The sequence below is a fragment of the Cinclus cinclus genome, chromosome 1, assembly GCF_963662255.1.
Source record: "Cinclus cinclus chromosome 1, bCinCin1.1, whole genome shotgun sequence".
Taxonomy (NCBI): Eukaryota; Metazoa; Chordata; class Aves; order Passeriformes; family Cinclidae; genus Cinclus; species Cinclus cinclus.
In genome coordinates this window covers 115,807,284-115,831,680 of record NC_085046.1, presented here as the reverse complement: position 1 = coordinate 115,831,680, position 24,397 = coordinate 115,807,284, and the positions used below count along the sequence as shown (strand labels likewise).

Genomic DNA, 24,397 nt, shown 5'->3' with positions numbered 1-24,397 from the left:
TATCCAGTGATGTAGAATGAAGTAGAGAGAAGAGGCCAGGTGAAAATCTCAAGTGTTGCTGGTTAAGGAGAGGATACATGGAAAATGGGTGGCTAACTAGCATGATGTGTCATGGCAATGGGAGGTGGTAAAAATAGAAATACGAGTATATAAACTGGTTTGTGAAAACTGTAAAATGAAACTATTATTTCATCCGGGGCTGCACTATTGCTCTTTTTAAAATTTAGTGTTTCGGATGATATATCACCTATTTTAATGATTGTGTGGTATGTGTAAAAAAATACAGAATCCAGGGTTTTAGGAAGTACTGCACAGTGTTTTCATTAATATACTGCTACAGTAATAATTGTCCCTAATATGTAATTGACTCAATGGATCTTTTGTCATTTCTTAAAATTTAATCGACGATCTAGATCTCATGATGTAATTGAATGACTTTCAGTGTGATCCTATTTATTTAATTTACCATATAATCAAGGTAATGCTTCTTCTGCCTTGAACTGAATATAAATTAGAGTTATAGTGTCCATACATTAAGGAAATGCAGTTGTCAGCTTGTAGTAAAGGGTGAAATTAGAGTGTTGAAAAATTTGATTTCATGTGTGTGCATAATCCAGTTTATTCATAAAAAAATGAAATTTTTCCTGCATTTTTAAATGTTGTATTCACACTGTAATGCTTCCGAGCAGTCAGTTTAAAAGACAGTGAAGACTGAGTATTCAAACAAGGTGTCTCTAAATTACTTGGAAAGTAAAGAAAGTGTTTTTATATATATAAGAATACCTAAAAATTAAACAGTATATGTTAAAGAGGACAGTAACTGGCTAAAAAGGCAACAGACCTCCCTGTTAGTGTTCTCTAAGTTTATTAGAAGGAAATATTGAAAGTGCATTGGGAAAAAAATGGAATTAGAATAACAGTATTAGAATTGTGAGGCAAGATGCTTTATATGTTACAGAGTAGGACAGGATCCAAAAGTGTTTAGAGAGGGGAGAAGATCTTTATGTATCTACCACCTTCATGAAATAAACATACATGATTTTTGTCCAGGATTTAGTTTGCCTTTGCTACAGACTGTCTTAATGCTTCCTTAACATCTAGCTCTGCAGTCAGATGTTTGCAAAACATCTGTAGCATTATTTAAAAAGTTGCAAAAAGACAAAAGCTTCCAAGTGCCCAAGTCACTTCTTAAAATGAAACTTAAATTCCCAATTGGTTTTGTTTTTCACATTTTAACCAAATATATATATTAAGCTAGTGTTTTCAATACCTTTTAATTAGTGAACAGATTTTCTTTCATGCAAAATAATTTGCAGTTTAAGTGTGTGTCAACAAAATAGATTAAATATCTAGAGGAGAAATTCTGTGAAATGTTTTGTGATGGAAGAAAATTTTAATATCTGAACCATCTACAGGGAAAGACCTTTTAGGTAACTGTATAGTTCAGAAAATAATCTATGGTTATTTTAAAAATGAAACAGAAGTCCTGTTGACTGAATTATGTTTTGAGTATAAATTGTAATTTTCTTGTCAAAAAATGTCAAAGTAAATTTATTTCGGTGAAATTATATTTTTAATGTTCTAAGGAAAGGTGAAAAAGAAACTGAACAAGACAAAACAGAGCAAGGTAAGTCTGAAAGTAACATTCTGTTCTGAAATTCAAAACCATGCTTTCTGGGACGATTGATTTAAATCAGATTAAAGAGTAGTGAAGCTTTGCTCCTGTATGTCTTACGTAGATAATCTACAATTGAATGAAAATCCAGAGAGCATGTACTTTTATAGGTGAACACTTGGTTGTTTCCAAGGCTGGCATCAATGCACGCCAATCAATCTTACCTGGTCATAGAATGGAATGATAGAATTGTTTAGGTTGGAAAAGACCTTTAAGGTCATCCAGTCCAACTTTTAACCTAACACTGAGCCATGTCCCTAAGTAACACATCCTTTAAATTCCACCAGGACAGCCTGGCAACCCTTTCAGTGAAATTTTTTTTCCTGATGTCCAATCTAAACCTGTCCAGGAGCAACTTGAATACATGGGCTCTTGTTCTGTTCCTTATTACCTGGGGAAAGAGACCAACCCCCACCTCACTACAACCTCCTTTCAGGGTGCTGTAGAGAGCAGAAAGGTCCCCCCTGAGCTTCCTTTTCTCCAGGCTGAACACCCCCAAACACTCCCAGCTGCCTCATCTGATCTGTGCTCCAGACCCTTCACCATCTCTGTCGCCCTTCTCTGTACACACTCCAGGATCTCAATGTCTTTCTTGTAGTGAGGGGCCCAAAACCGACCCCAGGATTGGAGTGCAGCCTCACCAGTGCTGAGTACAGAGGGACAATCACTGCCCTGGTCCTGCTGGCCACATTAATGCTGATACAGGCCAGGATGCCATTGGCCTTCTTGGCCACCTGGGCACAAGCTGGCTCATGTTCAGCCAGCTGTTGACCAGCACCCCCAGGTGCTTTTCCGAAGGGCAGTTTTTCAGCCCCCGTCTTCTTATCTGTTTTTTTTTATATCTCTTCTGTTTTATTATTTTTCTTCATGAGTTCATACTCTTCTGTTTTGTATTCTAGTTTCAGCTTTCAATGTCAGTGTATACTCTCAGTTTAGTATTGCTGGATGGTCAGACTTCACAAGCTGTTCTGCTTGTGGAGGGCAGGAGGCTGTGTGGGCTACCTGGCTTCTGGAGCTGGGATCAGCCCTGCCAGCTGTGTAAGTGTGAAGAGACAGATGACCTGCAAATCAGTCCTTGTCGACACCATGATTGCCTAGTTTGTCTTAGGTTAGGTAGGAAGGTTCAGAGAGATTAGATGGAAGAGAACTGAGGTTTTGCTGAAGAGCCCTGTGAATCTGATCTCCATACAATGACATTTGTTCTGGCCCCAAGCGTTCCCTGTCACTGCACAAAGCTTGCAAAACCTCCTTTGCTGGGGTCATGACTGGTTGCTGACAGTGCCCAGAAACCTCAGGGCCTGTGCCAAGGGATTCAGTAGTTCCACTTCTTTTTCATTCTGTTTCCATTTTCTGTGTGGCTGTTATTTTATATTTGAGTAGTTAGGAGTGCTGCTTTTGCAATATTTTGGTATGGCTCATTTGGTGTGGTTTTGTATATTGGTATTTTAAACATAAGTTTCTAGGACTGGCAAACTTTAAATATTTTATTTAAGTATTAAATATGACACATGTAAGCATTACATATAAAAAGTAAAAAAAGCCAACCAAAATAACTGGGAAAGCTTGGCAATTATGCCTACATTTCCATTTTTTGGCAGGGAATATCTTTCTGCAATGGATATACATACTTGATAGTAGGAGTAAACTCACCATTATGTGCTGCTTTTGCTGACCTGTTAGAACGGTGTAATAAAATGACATACAAGAGTCATCCAGTATGGGTAAAAAGCAGTCATAGGTTAAAATGCCGACTCATTAGTAGTAAGAAATTTACTATTATGCAACATTACTCATCAGAGCCTGTACAAGACCTTTAGGAGATGAAAGTATGACAAAATGGAGAGCAACTTTGCTTTTCTACCCTAGATGCTTTGTGGTTTTGTTTCTTTTTAAACAGCAACTAAATAAATGGCATTGCAGATGACAGGATTTCTATAAGGCGGAAAAAGGAATGGTTTTATTTTCCAGGTTGAATTGATAGAATTTTTCATCCTACCAGGAAAAACAACCCTGCATTTTTTTTTAATAAACTCTGTTTATAGCTACACTGCTTGTGTGATTTTCATACAAATTGAATTTTGTTGAACTTTTTTCGTAGTTTGAACTGTTTTAAGTTTCCACTTTCAATAAGTGACTAGCTATAGATGTCCTAGTCCTAGGAAGTAGTATAAGGTCCTATTGATTTGGTTTATTTTAAACTACCCTAATAAGATGCAGCAATAAATTGATGAGGGGTGTATTATAAAATATATTGTATTGTGTGACTGGTATATGTAGGAAACTTGGAAATCTATGGAGTTGGGAATTTGAAACTTCACATTTGGCTTGGGTTTAGGGTTTGCTTCTAATTCTGAGAGTACATTCTGATGTGCAAATCTGCATTTGTTTTCTAGTATTGGGAATGCAAGATCCAAAGAGCCTTCTGTGCAGAAAGTATTTAGAGCTTTGAGTAGCTCTCACAACATAAATACTTTTTACTGCTCCCGCCTTCATAGTACTAGGTTGGCAAAGTGTCCTAATAATTATGTAAATTTCAGTATCTAACAGTATTTCATCAAGCTTATTAAAAGTCTTACTGAAAATTCTTTGATATTAACAAAATCCCCCCCTGGAAAGTCTTCTAAAGAAACAAAAATAAAAATAAACTTGTTTCTAACATAGAGTTGCTTCAAGGTTTCTCTGTTATCATTAATTGAGGTGGATTCTTCATCTTCTCCATAAGAATGTAATCAGACTTTATATTTAAACAAGTAGTTGAAATGGGATGGGTATTCCAGGTGCATCTGAGAAATTATTCTTTAAAAGGTTTCACAAATAGTGCAATGCAGGACATACATGCCACATCCATAAGGTGTCTTTCCATCTGACGTGGCGTTAGTTCTTTTTGATTACATAGACTAAAAAAATAAAAAACCTTTAAGTAAGAAGCCTGATTTTTCTACTTTGGTTTATATTTGGCATATATTAAATTTTCAGTTACATTGATGAACAGATAAAAAACTGAAAAAATTCTTCTCAGCTATGAATGTGTTTGTTTCATGCAATGAATTTCAGCATAGGTGCTATTATTATAAATAATAATATTCCCTTTTCAAAATTGTTAAATCATGACAGTAAAGATGAGTGCTGTTTGGCTGGAACACTCGGTTGCATTGCATTAGGGACAGGAGTACATGTAAGCCAGGCTTAGGACAATGTCATGCCACATGTGGCCCTGCCACTTGGTGTCATTTTGGTAACAGGTCAGTATTCACCACAATTTACTCTAGGTATTTATCCTTGAAGACATGTAGGATTCCACTGTGATACCAATAGAGATCTAATCTGAGGAGGCTAAAGTGCTGTACTTCTGACTAAATGTGGGGGTTTGCTGCAGGGAAAAAGAGCAGTTATCCCCTCAATTCCTTTGGGAACCTTCACCAGAGCTCTGTTGTCTGGAGAAAGAACTTACATGGTTAGCTCACCTCCAGCATTGTCTCCTCGAGTCAGGTGGGCTGAGTTGCACCCTTGCAAGCTCTACTTATTAGAGTATACATAGTAGCTATTGATTTGAAGATTTGGTACAGGCTACAGTTAAATGCATGTGAACTGTGCGAAGAATGGCCAACTCAGAAGTGTGGTTGTCCAAGTCCAAAGCTGCTGCATAACGCCATTCTGAACTAAATATATAGGACATTAGAATATTACAGTGTATTTTTGAATTAAAAGCCAATGCAGAAATTTCTTTCTGGTTTTGTCAAAGGTTTGCTTGAGTCTAGATTTTGAGTGAAGCCAAAAGTCTTAATGGTGAAAGAGAGGTGAATGATGGAAATACATGCCAAAACCAAAATTATCATTCTGCTGTTGTTTCTTATGATCAACATCTAACCAACCAACCAACCAACAAAGAACGATAATTTCATACAGAAAGCCCTGTAGAATACTTTTTACTGCAAAGGAAATTGTTCTGGAATAACTGCAGCTAAAGATTTATTATAGTCATTAGATTCCAGCTTTATTAGTCCCTAAAATGCCTCGGTTTTTATTGTCTGATTACTTCCCCAGATAAGTTGATTATAGTGGTTTTGCCTGTTCTACCGATACAGTTTAGAAAGATCTTTTAATTATTGTAGTGCTCCTGGCTTTAAACTGTCTAGATGCAATTTACTTGGTTTTATACCTTCTAAGTTATCATTTATAGAAACCCATAAAACAAGTGGATAACTTGCACTCTCTGTATCTCACCTAATGAGCTTCCCGAACAACAGGACAATGACAGGAGTTTTTCATCATCATCAAATTCTCATTCAAGTGTCCACTGAGAGGCAACACAAGTTCCAAAACTAATTTGGGTAATGATATGGGGCTACTATCAGGGGGGAGGACAGTTATTTGAGCAAGTTTTGAATTCCAAATAAAAGTCTACTGATATGTGTGTATGTTCTTCAGAGCATAGTTGAAACTTTGAACTGGGAAGGTGTGGTATTGGTGGTGGGTGGCGAAGAGAATTAGTAAAACAAAAAGTCATGAAATTTGTTGGAAAACAACTACAGGCCATGATCATCAGTATCTACTTGTCATTGTCCCACACTCAGAAGTTGCTATTTACAAGTTACTAAGAGCATTATTATTGAATTTGTATCACAGCAAGGATGGGAGAGTGTTTAGAAAACAAATCCTATGACTCCCTCTGGAAATTGCTTCCTTTGTTATTCAAAGTTTAAGACAGAAAACTGACAGGAGGAGCCTTTGCTGCAAGTGACTTACAAGACTGCATCACCTGAAGGAGTTTTTATTTCAGATTAGCTTTAGAGATGGTATAACATAAGGAGACATAACTATATAGTTAAAGCCTCTACAATTAAATTATTATAACTTCGCTTTAAACTTTATTTAAGACTCAAATAAAAAGTTTAGGTTGGAAGGGACCTTTAAAGGCCATTTTGTCCAACCCCTGCATTGAGGTAATTCAATTTTCTGGCTAGTAGTAAGTATACTATATAGTCAGTGGAGCAGGATTGTTCCAGTGTACTTTTCAGATCAGAAACTGAGGACCATGTGTCCTCAAGGTGGCTGTAAAGACCAGCCTTCATCTTGAACCACTTAGAAAATTGTTAAAACTGGAGTTCTAACTCCTTTCTGTTTTGCATGTGAGTAATAGCAGGTGTAAGTTCAAGGAAGCCTCCAGGAATGCTGCCGTAACATTATAATGACAATACGAATGAATCAATAAGTGAATAAAAAAAATCTAATTAAAAGAACCAAACCACATTTACGAGGTGGTTTGTTAGATAGGGAGTAGTGTCTTTCTATCCTCATGTTTTCTCCCCCAAGTCCACAGAGGGATTGTAATGTTATTGTCTTGCCGTTTCTGATGAACTAGAAATCTCATTAAAGACATGTTTAACAAGAAATATTTATGCTAATATGTAATATAGACTCTCATAATCACAGAGCAGGCCTCTCTCAATTGACTGCAAATCTTGCATCATTAGTTTCCAATGAGTGAAGCAGGACCATTTATCCTGTGTGGAAGGCAGCCTTCCCCCCAAACTCCAAGTCAGACCAGCCAGGCTGTCACTCATTGCTCTCACTGGACAGATCAGGTTCAAAATGTCAGCGGTGTTACTAGTTATTTGTGACATTTATATGATTTTTTTCTCTACTGCTTTAGACTTAGGGTCATATGTAATCAAACTTCTGCCCTGTACTAGTTATCTCTTTTTGTTTTCCTTGTTATCCGTGAAACTTGCTTAATGTAATGGTCTACTTGGTGTTTTATACAGATTTCCAACCTTGGGTTCTGATCAGTTACACAGGAATTTACAGACATTTGTTCATGTGGGGACATTTGTCTAGAAATTCTAGAAGGTTTTAATTTCTTGATTATTGTATCTTCATGCAGCTTTTCACATTAAAAGTTACCAAGTATCAAGAAATATAATTCTGTGAATAAATCAACGGTTTGCAGAATTACTTTTCTGGTGCTGTTTGGATGGATGCTTAAGGTAAAAGGATCTGCTTCAGATGAGGATTTAAAGAACTTGATTTTTTGAATGTTACTAGTACTTTATTTTTACAGAAAAAGCTAACAAGAGCAGTGGTAATGGAGATTGCTTTCTGTCGCAAGACAGTGTTTTTAATCACTTATGGCTTTCCTGAAATTACAGCACTGAGGTGAAATTTTGCATTGGGAAAGGTTTTGGAGTTTCAGTATTCTATTGCTGGCATTGGGCTAGGAGGAATCTCAGCTACTGTGATGACTGGCACAGTGAGTTTCTGTGGGGATTTCTTTGGTTGTCAAATGAGAGTGGATGTCACCTGTGTAATTACAGTGTTGGCACTAAAGCACATTGACATATAATAGTATATTACAGAAATTGTAGAACATATGACTAAGTGGGACCCTAAAGCTTACTTTGTCTCTTTAGTTGACTGAAGGCTTATCAGCTGTATGCTTGATTCTTGGCAGATGCTTACACATCCTGTTATTGCAAATTTTCTGTAATTAGAATTCCACAACAGCCCTCAGCAACCTGTTCTTACTGTGCTTGCTCAGAGACAATAGTTCCAGATGTTCAAGACAAATTTTCTGATACAACCATTTTAACACTTCTCTTCCTTATACTATGATGATACAGAAAATAATTTATTATTTTCATCTCTGTAGCTATGTTTTACAGAGTAGTGTGTACCCGTCTTCCCATTGCAATCTATTTATTACTTCCTTTTTACCCTTTGTTCTTGCTTATTGTTGTTTCCCTCCCCACCCCAATTAAAGGCAAAATATTTTTGAACCAGTCTTCAAGAGTGATTCAATTAGGTTTAATAATTTGGTTACTTTTACTTAATTTTTATGTGATTCCCTTGTGATCTGGAGAGTATCTAGCAGTGTGTTCATTATTATTCAAAAGGAATTTTTCTGTCCCTTGCAGAAGTAGGATTGTCACTACTTTTGGTGATGACAAGGCGCTTTTCAACATAAAACCAAAATATGCCGGGTATTTTAGTTTTCATATGCCAAAACAGTTATATGAAATATTTAATCAAATTTCATTGGGTGGTATGACAGGCTATTAAGCTTACTGTACATTTATTGTAATACATTGCTACTTCTATTTTTTTTTTTTAATTCACTAGTAGTTGTTTATTCTCCAGCACAAGAACTAGCATAGAGCTTCTTCTAAGACTTCTTCCTAGCTTGCTGCTTTTTCAGTGGAAACTGTTTTCTCTAAGGAAGTCTTCATGAATCCTATGACAGCAGTCCTAGATAGAATGCCTATTCTTACATTCAAGGCTATTATTGAAAATCCTCAGTAGTATTCTTGAAAGTCTACAGTATGATATATAAAAAGATTATTACTATTTTAGTGCTCAACCTGATTTGGACTACAAACCAACCAAGCAGCTGTGTGATCATGCACGACTTCAGTGTCATGGTAAAATTTGTCCTTGAAGAAAAATTACATATATTTTCCTCTGAAAACAGATAAGTTAACTTCTTTGTGTCATTGAATTTAATATATTGGGTCACATCTGCTAAAGGATTATTGCACTAGAAGGAGGCAATGGATAATTTATTAAAATACCCCTGCAGGGAGATAGCAGGCTATCTGGTTAATATAGAGGAATGCTTGATGGTTACACTGAAAGCTCCCTGGTGAATCCTTTAACATAGGAATAGAATGGGAGATGAAAATGATTGCTCATTATATAATGTTTACTGTGTTATATTGATGCCTAGCAGATGAATAATATTTATGTTAACAGCTCCTTTCCAGCTTTTCATATTGATCTCCTGCTGGTCTAGAGATGATATATAATTGTACTGAAAATAGGAAGATAACTTTTTTTAATGGAGGGTGGCAAATAGGTTCTTTCAATATATCACCCAAGCTGGATATGAAAGGAAGGATATTGTATCTTTGTGCTACAAACTTGTAAGATTTTAATTTACGGTTTTTATTTCCTTTTTTTTTTCTGAGCTGCTTCTCATCTCCTTGTAAACTTAAATGAACTGCAAAGAGTGTCCCACAGGCAGTGGGAGTTTCTTGGTGGCTGGGAAAGCTTCTTTCCTTTGCCTCAAAGCAACCTCTGTTGCTATGCTTACTGAGTTTGAGAAGGACCAAATCACTGTTTTCTATGAATGCTGAAAGCTAAAAAGCTGACAACTGTCCTGTCTCACTGAAATACAGTTCCTGTGTAGCTGGCCAACCTTAGAGAAAGATTTTCATTCACAATTGGCATTTTAGTTATAGTATATGTTACTTAGAGAACAGAAACTAAGCCAAGTGTTTGGTGGCAATATCCCATTGAAAGCTCCCCAGATACTGTACCCAGAGGAACTGACATGCTTCAGTTTTCTTCCTAACAACAAAGGACAGTTTCACACGGCAGCTAAGAGCAAAAAGAACCTAAGAAGTCCTCAGGGTCCCTTGCTTTCATTGGTTCCTTGGGTTGGTGTTTCTGGGTTCTTCCGCTCCTGCTATGAAGCAAGTCAGGCCTTAGAAATAGCAATGGTTTCTTGAAAAACTGAACTGGTGTATTTTTTAAAAAGAAAAAAAAAAACAAATGCAAAACCCAACAAACCTTTTCCATTTTATGTGTTGTTCTTTTCAGGCCCAATGATGTTTTGTGAGAAATTTCTCACCATACCTGTCAGTCACTGGGGACTGAAGGTTTGGAATGGAGAGATCCTTGCACTTGTAATAAGAGCTATTTCTTTGAATTTTACTGGATTCAAGGGGTGTGAATACTTGGAGGAGAGCCAGTGCTGTGCTCCTTTAACATTGTTATCATTAAATGCATGAAAAAGCAGTAAAGACATTGCTTTCCTACAAAGTGGAGGATAGCAAAGTAAGACAGAGAAAGACTGAGATCAGTGACAGATTTGAAGGCATTTTTAATAAATCATCTACAAGCAATAAACAAAAGTCATTAAAAACTTCTGTATTACTAAGAAAAATGCCACACCTCTATTTAGTCAGTGCAGTTCCATGATAACTACATTCCTTAAGACTGTTACTGTGTGCTTAGGTATAAATGCTTGGTTTCAAATCAGGTGACAATAAAAATCTTGGAAGTGCTTAGGGAAGCAAGACCAACATATTAAACTATGCTATTTTGAGTTGATCCTGTAAAAGGAGTAACTCCTAAATATCAAACAGTTTTGTTTTGCTTTGTCTCTTCTTCTTGGTAGCTAATGTAATGCAAAGTTACAGTCCCTACAATTATAAGAGGTATATGTCAACAGATATATAATAATACTAGTGCATTGCTGCTTTAGTACCTTTGTTTATAAATCATAAGACATTTTTATTTAAAGCTTTATACAACCTTTGTGAATTTAAAAAATGGAATTTAGTAGGATAGCTTAAATTCTGTTCCCTTCCTGCTCCTGAAAAGCAATTGCATCTATTCAACTGTGCATACGAACACTGAAGAAGAGTTTAAAAAGGTAGTGTAATAAAACTCCACACAGAGCTGTCTATGTTAAGCGTTGAAAAAAACGGTAAAAGTCTTACACAGGACAAAAGTAGTCAAGGGTGGTTATTTTTTATTCTATACAGAAGAAGTTCAGACTTATGACATCCTCTAATGATTGGATGGACTTAGTATTGGTCTGGTGTTACCCAAGGCATTGGTCTTTCCCTGAGGTTTAACAGAGACAATGTGATTTGTCTGCCTAAAACTCTGTGCAGGATCAGAGTCTCAGTGTCATTTAATGAATCACAACAACTTCCAGTAGCATGTGGTGGCTCTTGTCATTCATGGACAGTGCACCTGAGAACTTGGGAAGCAGAATAAAATGTGGCTAGTTACTATAACTTCTTATCCAAAATACTTGCTACAGCATTGCAGCAGATGATATTAAACTGTAGGATGTTTAAACTTTACACATACCAGTTACAGTATTCCTTATTTAAAATTCTGCAAAGAAAATAGTAATTTTATTTCTTTTCCTGGTATTAATGACCCACATTCCATAGAGAAGGAAAAGCAGTAATGCATAATTAAAGCAAAAAAGGTGTACTACTAATTACAGATATACATAACTAGTAGTTCTATCAGACAATATGTGTTTCCTCTACTTGTGTCAGAAAATGTGGAATCATTTTTCTAATGGAGTGCAAGTGCAGAGTTCATCTGTAGCAAATGTGGAAGAAGCCAGTTACCTGCTCTTGTATCCTTTCAGTAGCATACTTGCATTTTTTAACGACTAGTATGCTTAATGTAACCAGGTAGACATTGTTTGAGTAATCTACTATGAAGTAAATAGCAGTTTAAATTGACAATTTACTTAAATTTGCTTCTAATGCAATTTACATGATTTATTTCAAGGCTGATTTGCTACATACTGCTGCTGCTCTACTGCTGTAGATATTTGATCACTTAAAGGGGTATTAACCCAACATTTCGGTGTTGGATTTGTTTTCATCAGGAAGGTCAAGTATTTGACTTTTTGGGTCCCTCCTAACCTGAGTAACTATGATTTCTATGAACTCATCCAGTCACAGAATGGATAAGGTTTGAAGAGACCACAGTGGGGGTCATCTGGTCCAACCTGCCTGCTCAAGCAGGACCATCCTTTGGCACATGAATAGGATTGCGTCCAGACAGTTCTTGAATATCTCTAGTGAGGGAGACTCTACAGCATCCCTGGGCAATCTGTTCCTGGTAGTTTGTACAGTAAAGAAGCTCTTCCTCATGTTCAGGTGCAACTTCCCATGCACTAGTTTCTGCCTGTTTCCTCTTGTTCTATTGCTTGGTAGCAATGAGAAGAGCCTGGCCCCATCATCTTGTCACCTACTCTTAAGAGATTTATACCTTTTAATGAGGTCCCCTCTGAGTCACCTCTTCTTAAGGCTGAACAAGCCCAGCTCCCTCAGCCTTTTCTCAAAAGATACTCCAGTCCCTTAATCATCTTTATTGCACTCCACTGGACCCACTCCAGAAGTTCCATGTCTCTCTTGTCCTGAGGAGCCCAGAACTCCACACAGCACTCTAAATACAGCCTCAGTAACTGCTGTAGGCAAAGCAGACATATATAGTCACCATTTTTGAAAATTACTAGTATGCCCTGATGATCATGGTTTTCATGATACCATGCATGTGGAAAAATAGCAGTTCCCTTTGCTCTTCCACATCTATTGAACCACTTGAAAAAAAAAAATCCTTTACTATAATGTGGTCAAAAATGCTTTATTCTAAACTTAACTGACAAGTTACTCAATTTGAATGACTTTGAAATGAAACTTTGCTTTTTCATCAGTTTCTTTTCAGTGTAATTTGAAACTGCCTTATTTGAAAACTATGCACTTTGCCAGCTCAGTCCCTAGCTAAGTGTTATTCCAGACAATTGAAATATGAAAGAAGTAATGAACTGTTTATTAAATCTTCCAGCTAAGAAGAAGAGGAAGCCAAAGCTCTTAAACAAGTTTGATAAGACCATTAAAGCTGAATTAGATGCTGCAGAAAAACTACGTAAAAAAGTAAGTTTTGAATGTTTCACTCAGCACTGTAGGCAGTGGACAAATAATGAATAAATTAAAAACTTGGAAAAAGGGAGAATGAATTTTAGACTACTTTTTGTGAAGTTAACTTTTTGAAATACTCAGTGCATATTTGTCCTTCAAGTTTAATTTCTGCTGGATAGTTTATCTTATTTTTTTTCAAGTTATAAGTGTATGTGTGTTCATGTGTCTTTGCTCAATGTTAAACTTGAAGATATGTAGCTTCATCATTGCATTTCTGCTTAAATGGATCACATGGAACAGGGTTAGTTCTGTCCTGTCACTCTTGTCCAGGTGACTCCTGAAGTCAAGTGCTAGCAGAGAACTTTGTGTGTTCTAGCAGGGATCTCTCAATAGGTGTTCTGATGTCTGGTGAGCGTTGGGTGCAGATCATTGAAGTAGGTGTTGTTTCTGTTGAGATTCTGTGCCCTGGGAGTGCCTCTGCTGCTGTGCAGCTGCTTAGAGGACAAAACAGCTGTTCCTGCTTCTCACCAGGGGCAGCAAGACCTTAACATCAATCAGTCAGGTTGGGTAGTTCTGAATTTAATAACTTGACCATGAAAAACAAACAAAAAATCCCCCAAGCTCTTCACTCAGCTCCCCTTATAGCTTCCAATTTTATACTTTTATTTGAGTATTTCAGAAAATAATACCTTTTCAGAGATGTCCTTTTTCCAGATGTAAAATTAAATAGTGAAGCAGGACTGTGGCTGTTAAAAATGAGAAACTTTAAGTCTTTTGAATGTAGTTCTTGTTAAAACTCTGATATGTCTCACAGACAGTCTTAGCACATTAAGAACAACTGCAGGTCTTTGTTGTACCCTAGATTTGAGGTGGATAATCAGTGAGATATATTATTTTCAGTATAGTCAAATAAAAAACAATTTGGTTATTGTAGGTGAAGGATTATTCTTGATTTTTCAGGACATACTGTGCAGTTTTGACTTTATCTTGCTATCTATGGAGCCCCAGAACTGTGGTAGGTCTGTGATAGAATTGGAGGGCTGTTGCATAGGGAGCACTAACCTCTGGCTGCCACTGCTGCTGTTCCTCACTAGAAGGCTTCTTTACATGTTAGGATATAAAAAAAGAAAAAAAAAGAGGAATTTTCATGCTTCTTGTTACTTAAGCAATCAGAAATAGGCATAATAGAAACATTTGATAGGGACAGCATGTTGACTCTCTTTTCCTGCTGTATCCTGCTGTAAGTTACGGATATTCATGCATGTAGGAATCAGGATAAATTGGGAACAAATCAGACATGGATAATATTTAAAGATAGCAAGGCAGTTGTGTATAGTTTATACACATGTAACTCATATTTATAAACCTGTAAAGAGGTGGAAATGGCAGCAAGGTCTATTGCCAAGTATTGCCAAGCAGGGCTTAGCACCTGTTTTAACAGTGGGGCTGGTTCTTCTCAACTTCCATCTGTACTTGCTAGCCAACATCCATCACAAGATCAACATCCATCTTGAGAATAGCATGTTACATTCAGGCTTGGGTGAGATTCCTGAGGGATGTTGTCATGTAAAAAACTTGGAGAAGACAGCCAGACACTGTGGATGAGTCTACAGTATTTCCCTTAGAAGAACTGTAGTTATGATACTGTTCATCATGAGAGGTTTGCAGGGGGAAAATTTCCACCTATGTCTAGCATTTTCTTCTATTCTCTATTATTTCTGGTCTGGAATTTGTTATTAGCAGTAGGGTCTTTACTTTTTTTATACAGACAGGTTATTTTCGTCTCAGCATTTCATCCAGTCAACAAAGGGAAAGTGAATAAAGTATGAAAAAACAAGTTATTAATTTTAACCATGGGAAGTAGATTATATTGTTTCATAAATAATGACAATTAATTTCTCTTAAATAAAAAGGTAATCCCAACAAAAGTATGAGTGAAAGTTGTTGATTCTGTCTGCACTGTTTTATGTTTGTTCTTTAATTGTGAAACCAATGTGTTATTAGGCCCTGCATCCCTCAGCATTTTTATTAGATAGAATTGCTAATAAATATTTCTGCCTTTCAGGGAAAAGTTGAAGAAGCTCTAAGGGCCTTTGAAGCATTAGTGAACCAATATCCACAAAGTCCTCGAGCAAGATACGGGAAGGCACAGGTACTTAGAAAAAAATGTGATAGGTATTGAAAAAAGCTAAAATTAAACACTTTGCTTTACCAGTAGATTTATAAATACCAGTTGGAATTAATTTATAAATTTGTGGAGGTTTCCTAGGTAAAGAATCATGTGTTATGTCATATTGCATCTCTTTCAGTCAACTGTCCTTTCCCAATTGCTTTGGCAGCTTTTGTGGAACTTCAGTGGGAAGTATTGTAAATAACAAAAAAAATAAGGTTCATCCTGTAGATCTCAGGAGAACTGTCAGGTAAATTGCAAGAGAGAAATAGCAACTAATGGCCCAGTGCAGGAACAACAGGCAGAACCTACATACTATTTGCTGTAGCTAGTAAATCAACACACATCTGTCAGCCTGGGATAAATGCTGATTTTTGCTCTAGTGGGAATAGAGAAGAGGACTTTGAGTTTTTAGAGAGAAAGAGTTAAAGCATAGAGAACACAAATTCTCAGGCATTGAGGCTTAATTAGCTTTACTTTTGGTGAGAGTTATGTTTCAGGTGTTTCCCTTCAAAAAAACCAAAACAACAAAAAAACAACCAAAACCCAGAAGGCATTAGAAAATAATCGCTGCATTTATAATAGTTTTAGGCTGTGTTGAGATGTCTCAAAAGGGAATAATCTTTGAATTTTCCAAAATAGTAGGATAATCCTGCTGCACTAGGAGTAATAAAAGACTCCTTGAACTCATGTTAATCAGGATGAACAAAGTTAAGCCCTCAGTGTAGGAAGGAATGGTGCTATTGGAAAATTGATGAGGACCTTGGAGTCACAAGAAGTTTCCACTTGGTTAATAATAGCCATGCTAAAACCAAAGCTGTGATTGTCCAAGAATCTATCACACAAGCACTTGATAAACAGCAGACCAAGTGCTTCAGTGCTCTCTGTGGTGACAGTCTGCCAAGCTCTTTACCTCTTTACAGTAGGAGACAACTTTGTTCCTACAAGTGATGCGCTTATCTCTGTTAAGTTACACTTCTAGTATTTACTGGTTTTTACAAATCTACTCACTGTATCTAGTAGAATATGCTTCCTGCCTCCTCAATGGCTTTAGGGAGAAGGGCAGATCACTGCAGCCAGTTGTGAAATTTATTCTCATTCTGAATTCCCATCTCAGTGACCCAACTTCATTTGTCCATTTACAGCAATTTGTAGTCGGCCACTGCTACTTTAGTAATCCATGAAAGGTCAATACAGACCAAGATCTGAAGAAATAATTAGATGTTTTTTCTGGGAGTCTGTAAAAACAATGATAAATTCATGTTCTGTGGCCTTTGAAGGTTCATACTAGTCATTTTGCTGAACAGTTATATTAATATTACCAATGACAATTTTATTGAGCCCAGTATGTGTAAGTTCAAGCTGTTTGGAGGAATAGGAAAACCATGGGCATTAGACAGATGAATTATTAAGATTTGCATTGTAACACAGTATTATTCTTAAATAGGTATTCATACCAAAAAATAATTTAAATTTGCTATTTCTTATCACTAACTAAAACTGCAAATAAGGTTAAAGGCCTTGAAGTTTAAAGAAGGTCAAAAATTCACCACAAAACTGTATTTCTCCATTTCTTTGAAGCATGACACAACATTGCTTGCTGATTTTGTAGATTTGGCTTTTAATAAGACCTAAGGATTGATTATTTTTTTCTGGATTTTTAATGGCTTTGAAAGGCAACTGTTTTACCAAAAAATCTGCAAAATATTTCATTATGGGTGCGTTTTTCAGAAATATGAGAAATCCTTTATTTGATGTCTGAATTACACTTGAGCCAGATAAAATGATACTCTAAAGAATTCATGAACATCTTTGCAGCTGAGAAGAACAAGAGATAGGTTTTTAAGCTCCTGATATGATTTACACTGGTGAAGTTATGCAGATTTTATGCTAACAATTTTTGCTTCTTTGTTATATATCTGTAATATTCTTTACCCTGAAATTCCTTTGAAAAAAAGGAGAAATAAATTTCCTAGTGAAATGTACAACAGAAAGAATAAGTTATAACTTAAAATTGATTTCTGAAGTTGTCTCTGAAAGCTGCTTGATGAAGTGTTTGGCTGAGTAACTATATTTTTGGTATTTCCAATACCAAGTTCTAAAGCAACTCAAGGAAAAAATTAAAGGACAGAAGTGCAAAAAGATTTCACATACTTGCTATAACATTCACAGATAACACAGTTGAAGCAATTTAATTCAATGTGTGTCTTTCTTTGATGCAATAGTGAATTTAAGCAGAGCTTCATGATTGTGATACATCTGCTGTGGCTCTTGTCTCAAGAAAGAACATAAGCCAATAAATATAGAAGTATTTGAGAAGAATGCATTTAACCCCCAAAAATGCATGCATTTATGTAAACCATTCAAATTAAGCCTTTAAAAATTCTGCATTTGAGACATAGTCTTTTTCAGCTATGGAAGCAAAGTCTGAACATGCTTTACCACAGGTGAGATCACTCATAGCTTCAGTTCGATTCATTGAAGCTGTAATTTCACTGTAGAGAGCTCATGTAACCTTTGGTCTGCTTCTGAATTTGATGAACAAGTTTAAGTTTTGAGGAGTTGTAGGTTACATTTTCTATTAATGTGTGCAAGGCAAAAAGCAATTCCTAATTAATTTTGCAAGAGTGTAAATAAATTTGTCAGAAAAGGTGAAAATGTTTGTTGGTGTGTTTTGGTCTGTTTATTGCTTCCAGAGTGAGGCTTAGTATACAAATAGTCCATAGGCAAAATTTTACATTTCTTCTGTGTTATTAAAGTGGATTGCTTCATCTGCTTTTGAAAGCAGAAATTATGAACTCTATAAATATTAATAAAAAAAAATCTGTGTTAATGTATGTTTTAGGTGCAAATTTTCTTGTACATATCCTTTCAAACAGTTTGCAGGTAATAAAATTTAATAGTAATTCTAGTGTGCTTTCCCATAAAGCACTGCCCACAGTCTAACAGTCACATAGTTTGCCTGGTAAGAAAATAGTTGGTTTTAAGACTAACGGATTATTAAGTGTTCTAATAATGATTTTGTTTTTCTTTCTAGTCTGAAGATGACTTAGCTGAGAAAATGAGAAGCAATGAGATGCTGCAGCAAGCTATTAACACCTATGATGAGGTGGTTAGTCTGCCAAATGTCCCTTCAGACCTGATAAAACTGAGCTTGAAGCGAGAAGCTGACAGGCAGCAGTTCCTTGGTAAGTTTTGAGGATGGTATAAAAATTACAAAAGTTGTCTGAGCAAGGATTTCAAGACATCACTGAGGATTTTAAAGTGAAAATTCCATTGAATTTTTGGTTGGACTTGTCTTCCTAGTATCTTAAATGAGAAGCATTCTTATGTTATTTAATTTTTTTCTAGAGAACTAGTGTCTATAATTTAGGATAATAGTGCCTGTAGAAAGCTGCAGCAGATGCTATGAGAAGCTATGATGATAGGTGGTCAAAAATTTTTATTGACAGACAAAGAGGAAACTTCTTTTTCTACTGAAGCTGAAGAAAATCAAGATGGAATTACTGGCATAAGCAGACTAAACATACTCAGAATAAACTTTCAGTAAACATAGAGAAAAACAAAATTGTACACAGGGACAGCACCTCCAATATTTAGGTTCAAATTCTAGTTTCAGATCTCAATTATGTGATGTATGAGAAGTGATAATTAGAATATGAGGCACAATCAAGAATTCTGTTCCTATGGGTTGGAATTCTAATACCAAGTTGTTTTGATCTTGCTTTTCCTTAGCAAGACCTCATTTAGGAAGTCAAGGAACATAATTTTAAGCACATAAAGCATTATAAACTTCATAATGGAAGTACAGTAGAACTATTACTTAACACTAGAAATTAACTTAATTTACTTAATTAAGGTGAAGTTTATTATATATTTACTTAGTTCTGTTCAGTGCTTTGCTGTCTGCGTATGATGGAGCAACCAAAGCTTAATTAATGCTACTTCTGCACCGTGAAGAGTTCTCCACAAGAGGCTGCCATAACACTGTGTGATTGCAGGGATTCCCTGAAATATTCCTGGTACAGCTACACCCACAGTGACAGGCAGGCAGCTGAATTTGCTCCTGTCTGCGCAAGTTTTTCCAGATTCTCCTTCTTGCTTGTCATTAGAAATTGAGTGCTTGCCTCCAATTTGTGTTTCCTTGGATGTTGTGTAAATGTCTTGCTACTGTTTCTTATATATGCACTTGTAATTAAGTCTTGTTCAATCGAATCAGGTCGCATGAGGGGTTCCCTGGTTACTCTACAGAAATTAGTTCAGCTGTTTCCCAGTGAGACTTCATTCAAGAATGACCTTGGTGTTGGTTACCTCTTGATAGGAGATAACAGCAATGCTAAGAAAGTATATGAAGAGGTGAGTTTCCATGCCAGCCAAGGAAAATTATTGTTTACATTCCTATATTCATTTCAAAGATTGATTGATTTATACTTTTTTAGCTGTTAAATATCACGTGACATTTTGAAGGGTTAATACAGATATAATTTTTTTCTAGTGCAGTTATCTTCTAATTTTAATTTATATTTTCTGATAGTGTTTTTCCTCATTAACAGAGGAATGCAGCTTATTTCCATATGCTTAATAATAATTTAACTCTTCTACCTTCTGGTAGTCAGGTTTGGAATATATTGACAGCACATCTACGTGTGTTGTATGTAATATATAATGCATACTATAAAAAAAGATAACCAGTCTTCAAGACAAGCAGGAGTAAGCCAGTTTCTTTACAGGACCAGCATCTCTAAACATGTGGTCAAGTAGATCAGTATTCACAAGGCTATTTAACCTTAGTTTTTTCATCTTTTTATAATCAGCTTAAAATCTGTTTTTCTTTCGTGATGTCTGTAGCATGGACAATTCATTGGATTTATATTTCTCTCTTATACTATGGTTATCTGGCTGGGGAAACTTTGCTGTCAGGAAAGGCCACTCTGCTCCTATGATCTTCTTAGAAGCCCTGTTAACGTCTGGAAGCCATCTAACAGATGTGGAGTCTGACATCATTGGTAGATCACAAGTTGTCACACCTGACCAGGAATGGTCTTGTTGATGTTGGCACACTTATGGTGCTTGAGTAGGGCAGGCTTGGTGGGGTAATTGTCTGGTTGTGGAGGCTGGAAAGGGATTAGCAGGATTAGTGCCACCTCCTGAGAATAAAGGCCTGATTTTCCATCCCCCACATCTGGGAGACTGAAGAGATTATCATCTCTGAGAGCTTCTGAAAGAGAAGAAAGATGTTCAACCACATGGTTGGATGCAGGAGCCAAACACTAGGAATATAATTTTTTCTTCTCAGACTCCTCTGGTAGTCTCAGATGTTTCCAAAATAATCTTTGCTTTGCTACTTTAGATACTTTTTAGGTCCTTCCATAAAACATTTCTGTCCAATAATTTTTGGCTTGCTGTCAAAATTTCTCAGACCACTGGAAATAATAGCTATTAAAGATAGATTTTATTAAACAAACCTGCTACTCAAGCTGCAAGGAATTTGAGAAAACAAAAGCATACTCCTTTTGGGCAAGACTTTCCTGTGCAATTATTCAGTGTTTTGTTGCAAACAACATAGTTGTTAGAATTTCTCAATAATCACAGGGACTTCTATACATGGAGGAAGGTAATGAATTTGCTATATAATTACTTTGATACTGAGTTTTATATACTTCGGAAGAAATATATAAGGCTCAAATTAAGAACAGATATGCAACTGATGTGCTTTTAACATAGTGTTTTCCATTCTTCTTTAGCCAGTGTAATTACTCTGTTTTGCAGTTCAGTTACATTGAAATAGAATAGAGCATAGTAAAGTTCTGTCATTGTAAAAGGAGGACAAATAATTAAAAAAAATACTTGGATTAATTTTTTTTTAAATCGTGGTGGGTTTGTCAATATTTTAGGTACTACTCAGGGCGAATTCCAACACAATAATGTAAATTTTTGGTTTAATTCAGGATAAATTTGCACTAAAGATATTAAGAAAGAATACCCAAAGAAACAGGGAGAATCTCATGTGTACCTGCTTTGGTTCTTGGTTCCACTGAAGGCTTCTTCCATGATTTTGGGCAGATTCCTTAGGGGCTACATGGCCTGCTCTGGAGTGCTTGGCTTAGCTGTTGCAATGCATATTTAGAAAGTGCTTGTTTTTGAGCTCCTACCACAGGTGCTCAGGTTCTCTGCATGGTAGAGAAAGGGGCAAACTGAATAGTGGTTCTGAGGGCCTCAAGGAGATGTCTTGCTAGTGCCATGATTTTTGAAAAAAACTGAGAAACTTCTGAAGTGTGACTAAGTCCTTCTCACTTTTGTAATCTTTTGATCCAAAAATGTTAAGAGAACACAGACAAGAGCATGAACTCAGTGCTGCAAAGTAGATGCCTCCAATATTTATGAATCCTGTATTCTGTTTTGCACTGTAAGGATATTCACACATTTTATTCAGGTGTTCTTTAATGGAGAAACCACAGGCATCTTAGACTTCAGTACACACCCTCAAGATAATATACCCCTTATTCAACTTAAAATCTGAGCTTTTTGTTGATTTCCCTCTAGTCTTTCTTATGTTTGTTTAAGTTCTTGTGTATGTGGTAGTGTTTCTGCTGCTCAGGAAAATTCCCAGGTAGTTAAACCCTCTTCTCTGAGAAGGAATTTAAATTCCAAATTTCCTATTTCCTGGGAATCTGCTAGATTCATGGGGAAAATCTTTATTCCTGCCATAACATTTCAATCTCAATTCAGTGTTACTGATCTGTGTTAAGCATGCACTGAGCACATGCAGCCAGACGAACCCTTCACAGGCACTGTTCTGTACATGGGGGTCACAGTACTTACCATTTCAGACCAGACTAACCTGAGCTTGCATCACCTCCAAGCAATTGAATAGAAGCCCAGGGAATCCTAGCGGATGAAAACTTTCTGCTTTTGCTTTACATTTAATAGCCAGTTTACTTATTTTCCAGTCAATTCTTATTTTTCCTTCCAAATTTGTTGCATCTTAGCAGCTTATTTTAAAAGTCTTTAATATATGTTTCTTCTTTTAGCCTCAGAAGCAATGTGTATAAACAATGAACTTCAGGCCAAGAGGGTTTTTTTTCTTCCAACTGTAGCATGGTACAGTATAACTTGTCCAAAATACACTTTTCCAGTTTGTGTTTGCCAGAATTTTTGCCAGACCACAGATGGAAAATGGTGTCCAGCTGGAGAAGATTTAAGTTTTGCCTCTAATATTAGATAATTTTCTTTTGAATATTGCCCTTAGAGAAATGGAAACAGAACGTTAAGGGTAATCCTAGTAGAATTCAGAGCTGTTTGTGTTTTCAAAGAAAACATAACTTTAAAAGAAGTCCTGTAAAATTAGAACTATTTTTGGCTCAAACATACACAGATTATAAAAAAATACAGTGAAAAAGAACATTGTAAGACTGGTTACTCAGCTAATAGCACTTTTTCTGCCTCCATGCTGAGGCACGTGTGCATGGTTCAGTGCAGCATTATAGAGGCACGCATAAGCCAGCTCTGATTGAGCTATCTCAGGTACCAAGACCAGAATATCCACATTAGCACACTAGTCTGCCCTGGCTAATTAGCCACTGATAGCCCCAGAGGTTAATTTCTATATTCATGATTAATATTTAATGGACTATGAACAGTTTAGTAAAACTTATTTCTAAACATAATTAATATTGCATGCAGCAACAGCAACAGAGTAATACAATTTACATTAAATACTTCCAGTATAATTTCTGATGATTGTATCTCTTCGATTCTCTTTAGGGGCTCTGAATGTAGATCATTCCTTAATGCAACTCGGCATAGTTTAAATGAACCGTAATACAGAAAATTCTATTCTGTCTTAATTAATCAGATAGCTTTATCCTGTAGTTAAAGAAACTGTAACGAAATTATGTGGCTAATAAATCTTTCTGTCAGTCATTTCATTTCACCCTGCAGGTACAGATTCTTGCATCAAAAGAGTTATACACATAATGCTGTAGTCAAAAGACATAAGATGCAGAAGGTGGTAGTGTATTCTTATACTAGAGATCAAGCTCATCCTTACTGTGGTACCTTTTCCTAATCATGTCTCATACTATGGTCTTCCAATAGGTTCTCAAATTGTTTGCTCCTTCCTAGTAAGTCTTTCCTGTGAAAAGAAGTAAAATGCTGCTATTTTTAACTCATAGCATTTTGTGGTCTCATAGCTGTGAGTTTTGGTTTTGCTTCAATGTAGTTGGTGTGTATAATATTTGAGAAAAGGGAGAAATTGGTTCAGAAAACTTCTTATGATTTTACTTGTAATTATTTTGATTGAAAAGTGATGTTAGTGACTGGAAAAGGCAGAGGGAAATAACTATAATGTATGCAGGCATTGTATCCATGGCATAAGTTTAGTAGCTTCAAAAGTGGATTTAGGCAAGAGAAATTGCTCATCTGTCTGTTGTTTTGTATTTAGCAGTTGTCTAGACATTCAGTGAATATTAGCCTCTGTAATTCCACTGCCTGCCCGGCTCCTGTGATGATCCTCACAGACTGAGGGTCTATCCTGATAAGACTCTCCACCTTTATTTTAAGGAGAGAAGAGGTGTAAAAACAGATTAACTTAACCATGTAATTGATACCTCATACAGCTACAAATTATATTGAATATGTGCATCATAGAAATGCAGAGCTGAAAAGTAGATCAAAACATTCTCTCTAATTTTTTGCCTTTGGCTGAGACAGATCAAATGCACCTAAATTGTCTGGCTGTTGTTGAGGCGGCATGTTTCAGAATTCAGGTTGGCAGCTTCACACCTCCTTCCCCTGAAACACCACCCCAAACACTGATCCTTTCCTGCAGCTGTCCCTGTACTCACAAATCCTTCTCCTCCACATGGATATTTCCATGAAATATCCATCTCTGGAGAATTGCCCATGAATCTCCATTTTCTGCAAAATTAGCCCAGTTTGTAACTGAGATATGATCTGAATCTTGTTGAGGGTACAAAATCTTTTAGCTGAATTTAGCATGCTTGGTCTCAGTCAAAGAATGCAACGCACAACTATATAAGAATAATTTATCCATCAGCTTCTGGTGTGAAAGCACATTGAGTCTACTACTGCAGC

General features: G+C 36.3%; 1 protein-coding gene across 1 annotated transcript in view; it reads left to right on the top strand.

Moving 5' to 3' along the window:
- Positions 1-24,397, top strand: part of ASPH (aspartate beta-hydroxylase) — a 94,758-nt gene that overhangs the window by 47,729 nt on the left and 22,632 nt on the right. Inside the window, exons 6-9 of the mRNA XM_062489259.1 lie at positions 13,058-13,146; positions 15,197-15,283; positions 18,339-18,489; positions 19,521-19,657. Of these exons, the coding sequence (XP_062345243.1) occupies positions 13,058-13,146; positions 15,197-15,283; positions 18,339-18,489; positions 19,521-19,657 (464 nt within the window). The remainder of the gene's footprint in view (positions 1-13,057; positions 13,147-15,196; positions 15,284-18,338; positions 18,490-19,520; positions 19,658-24,397) is intronic.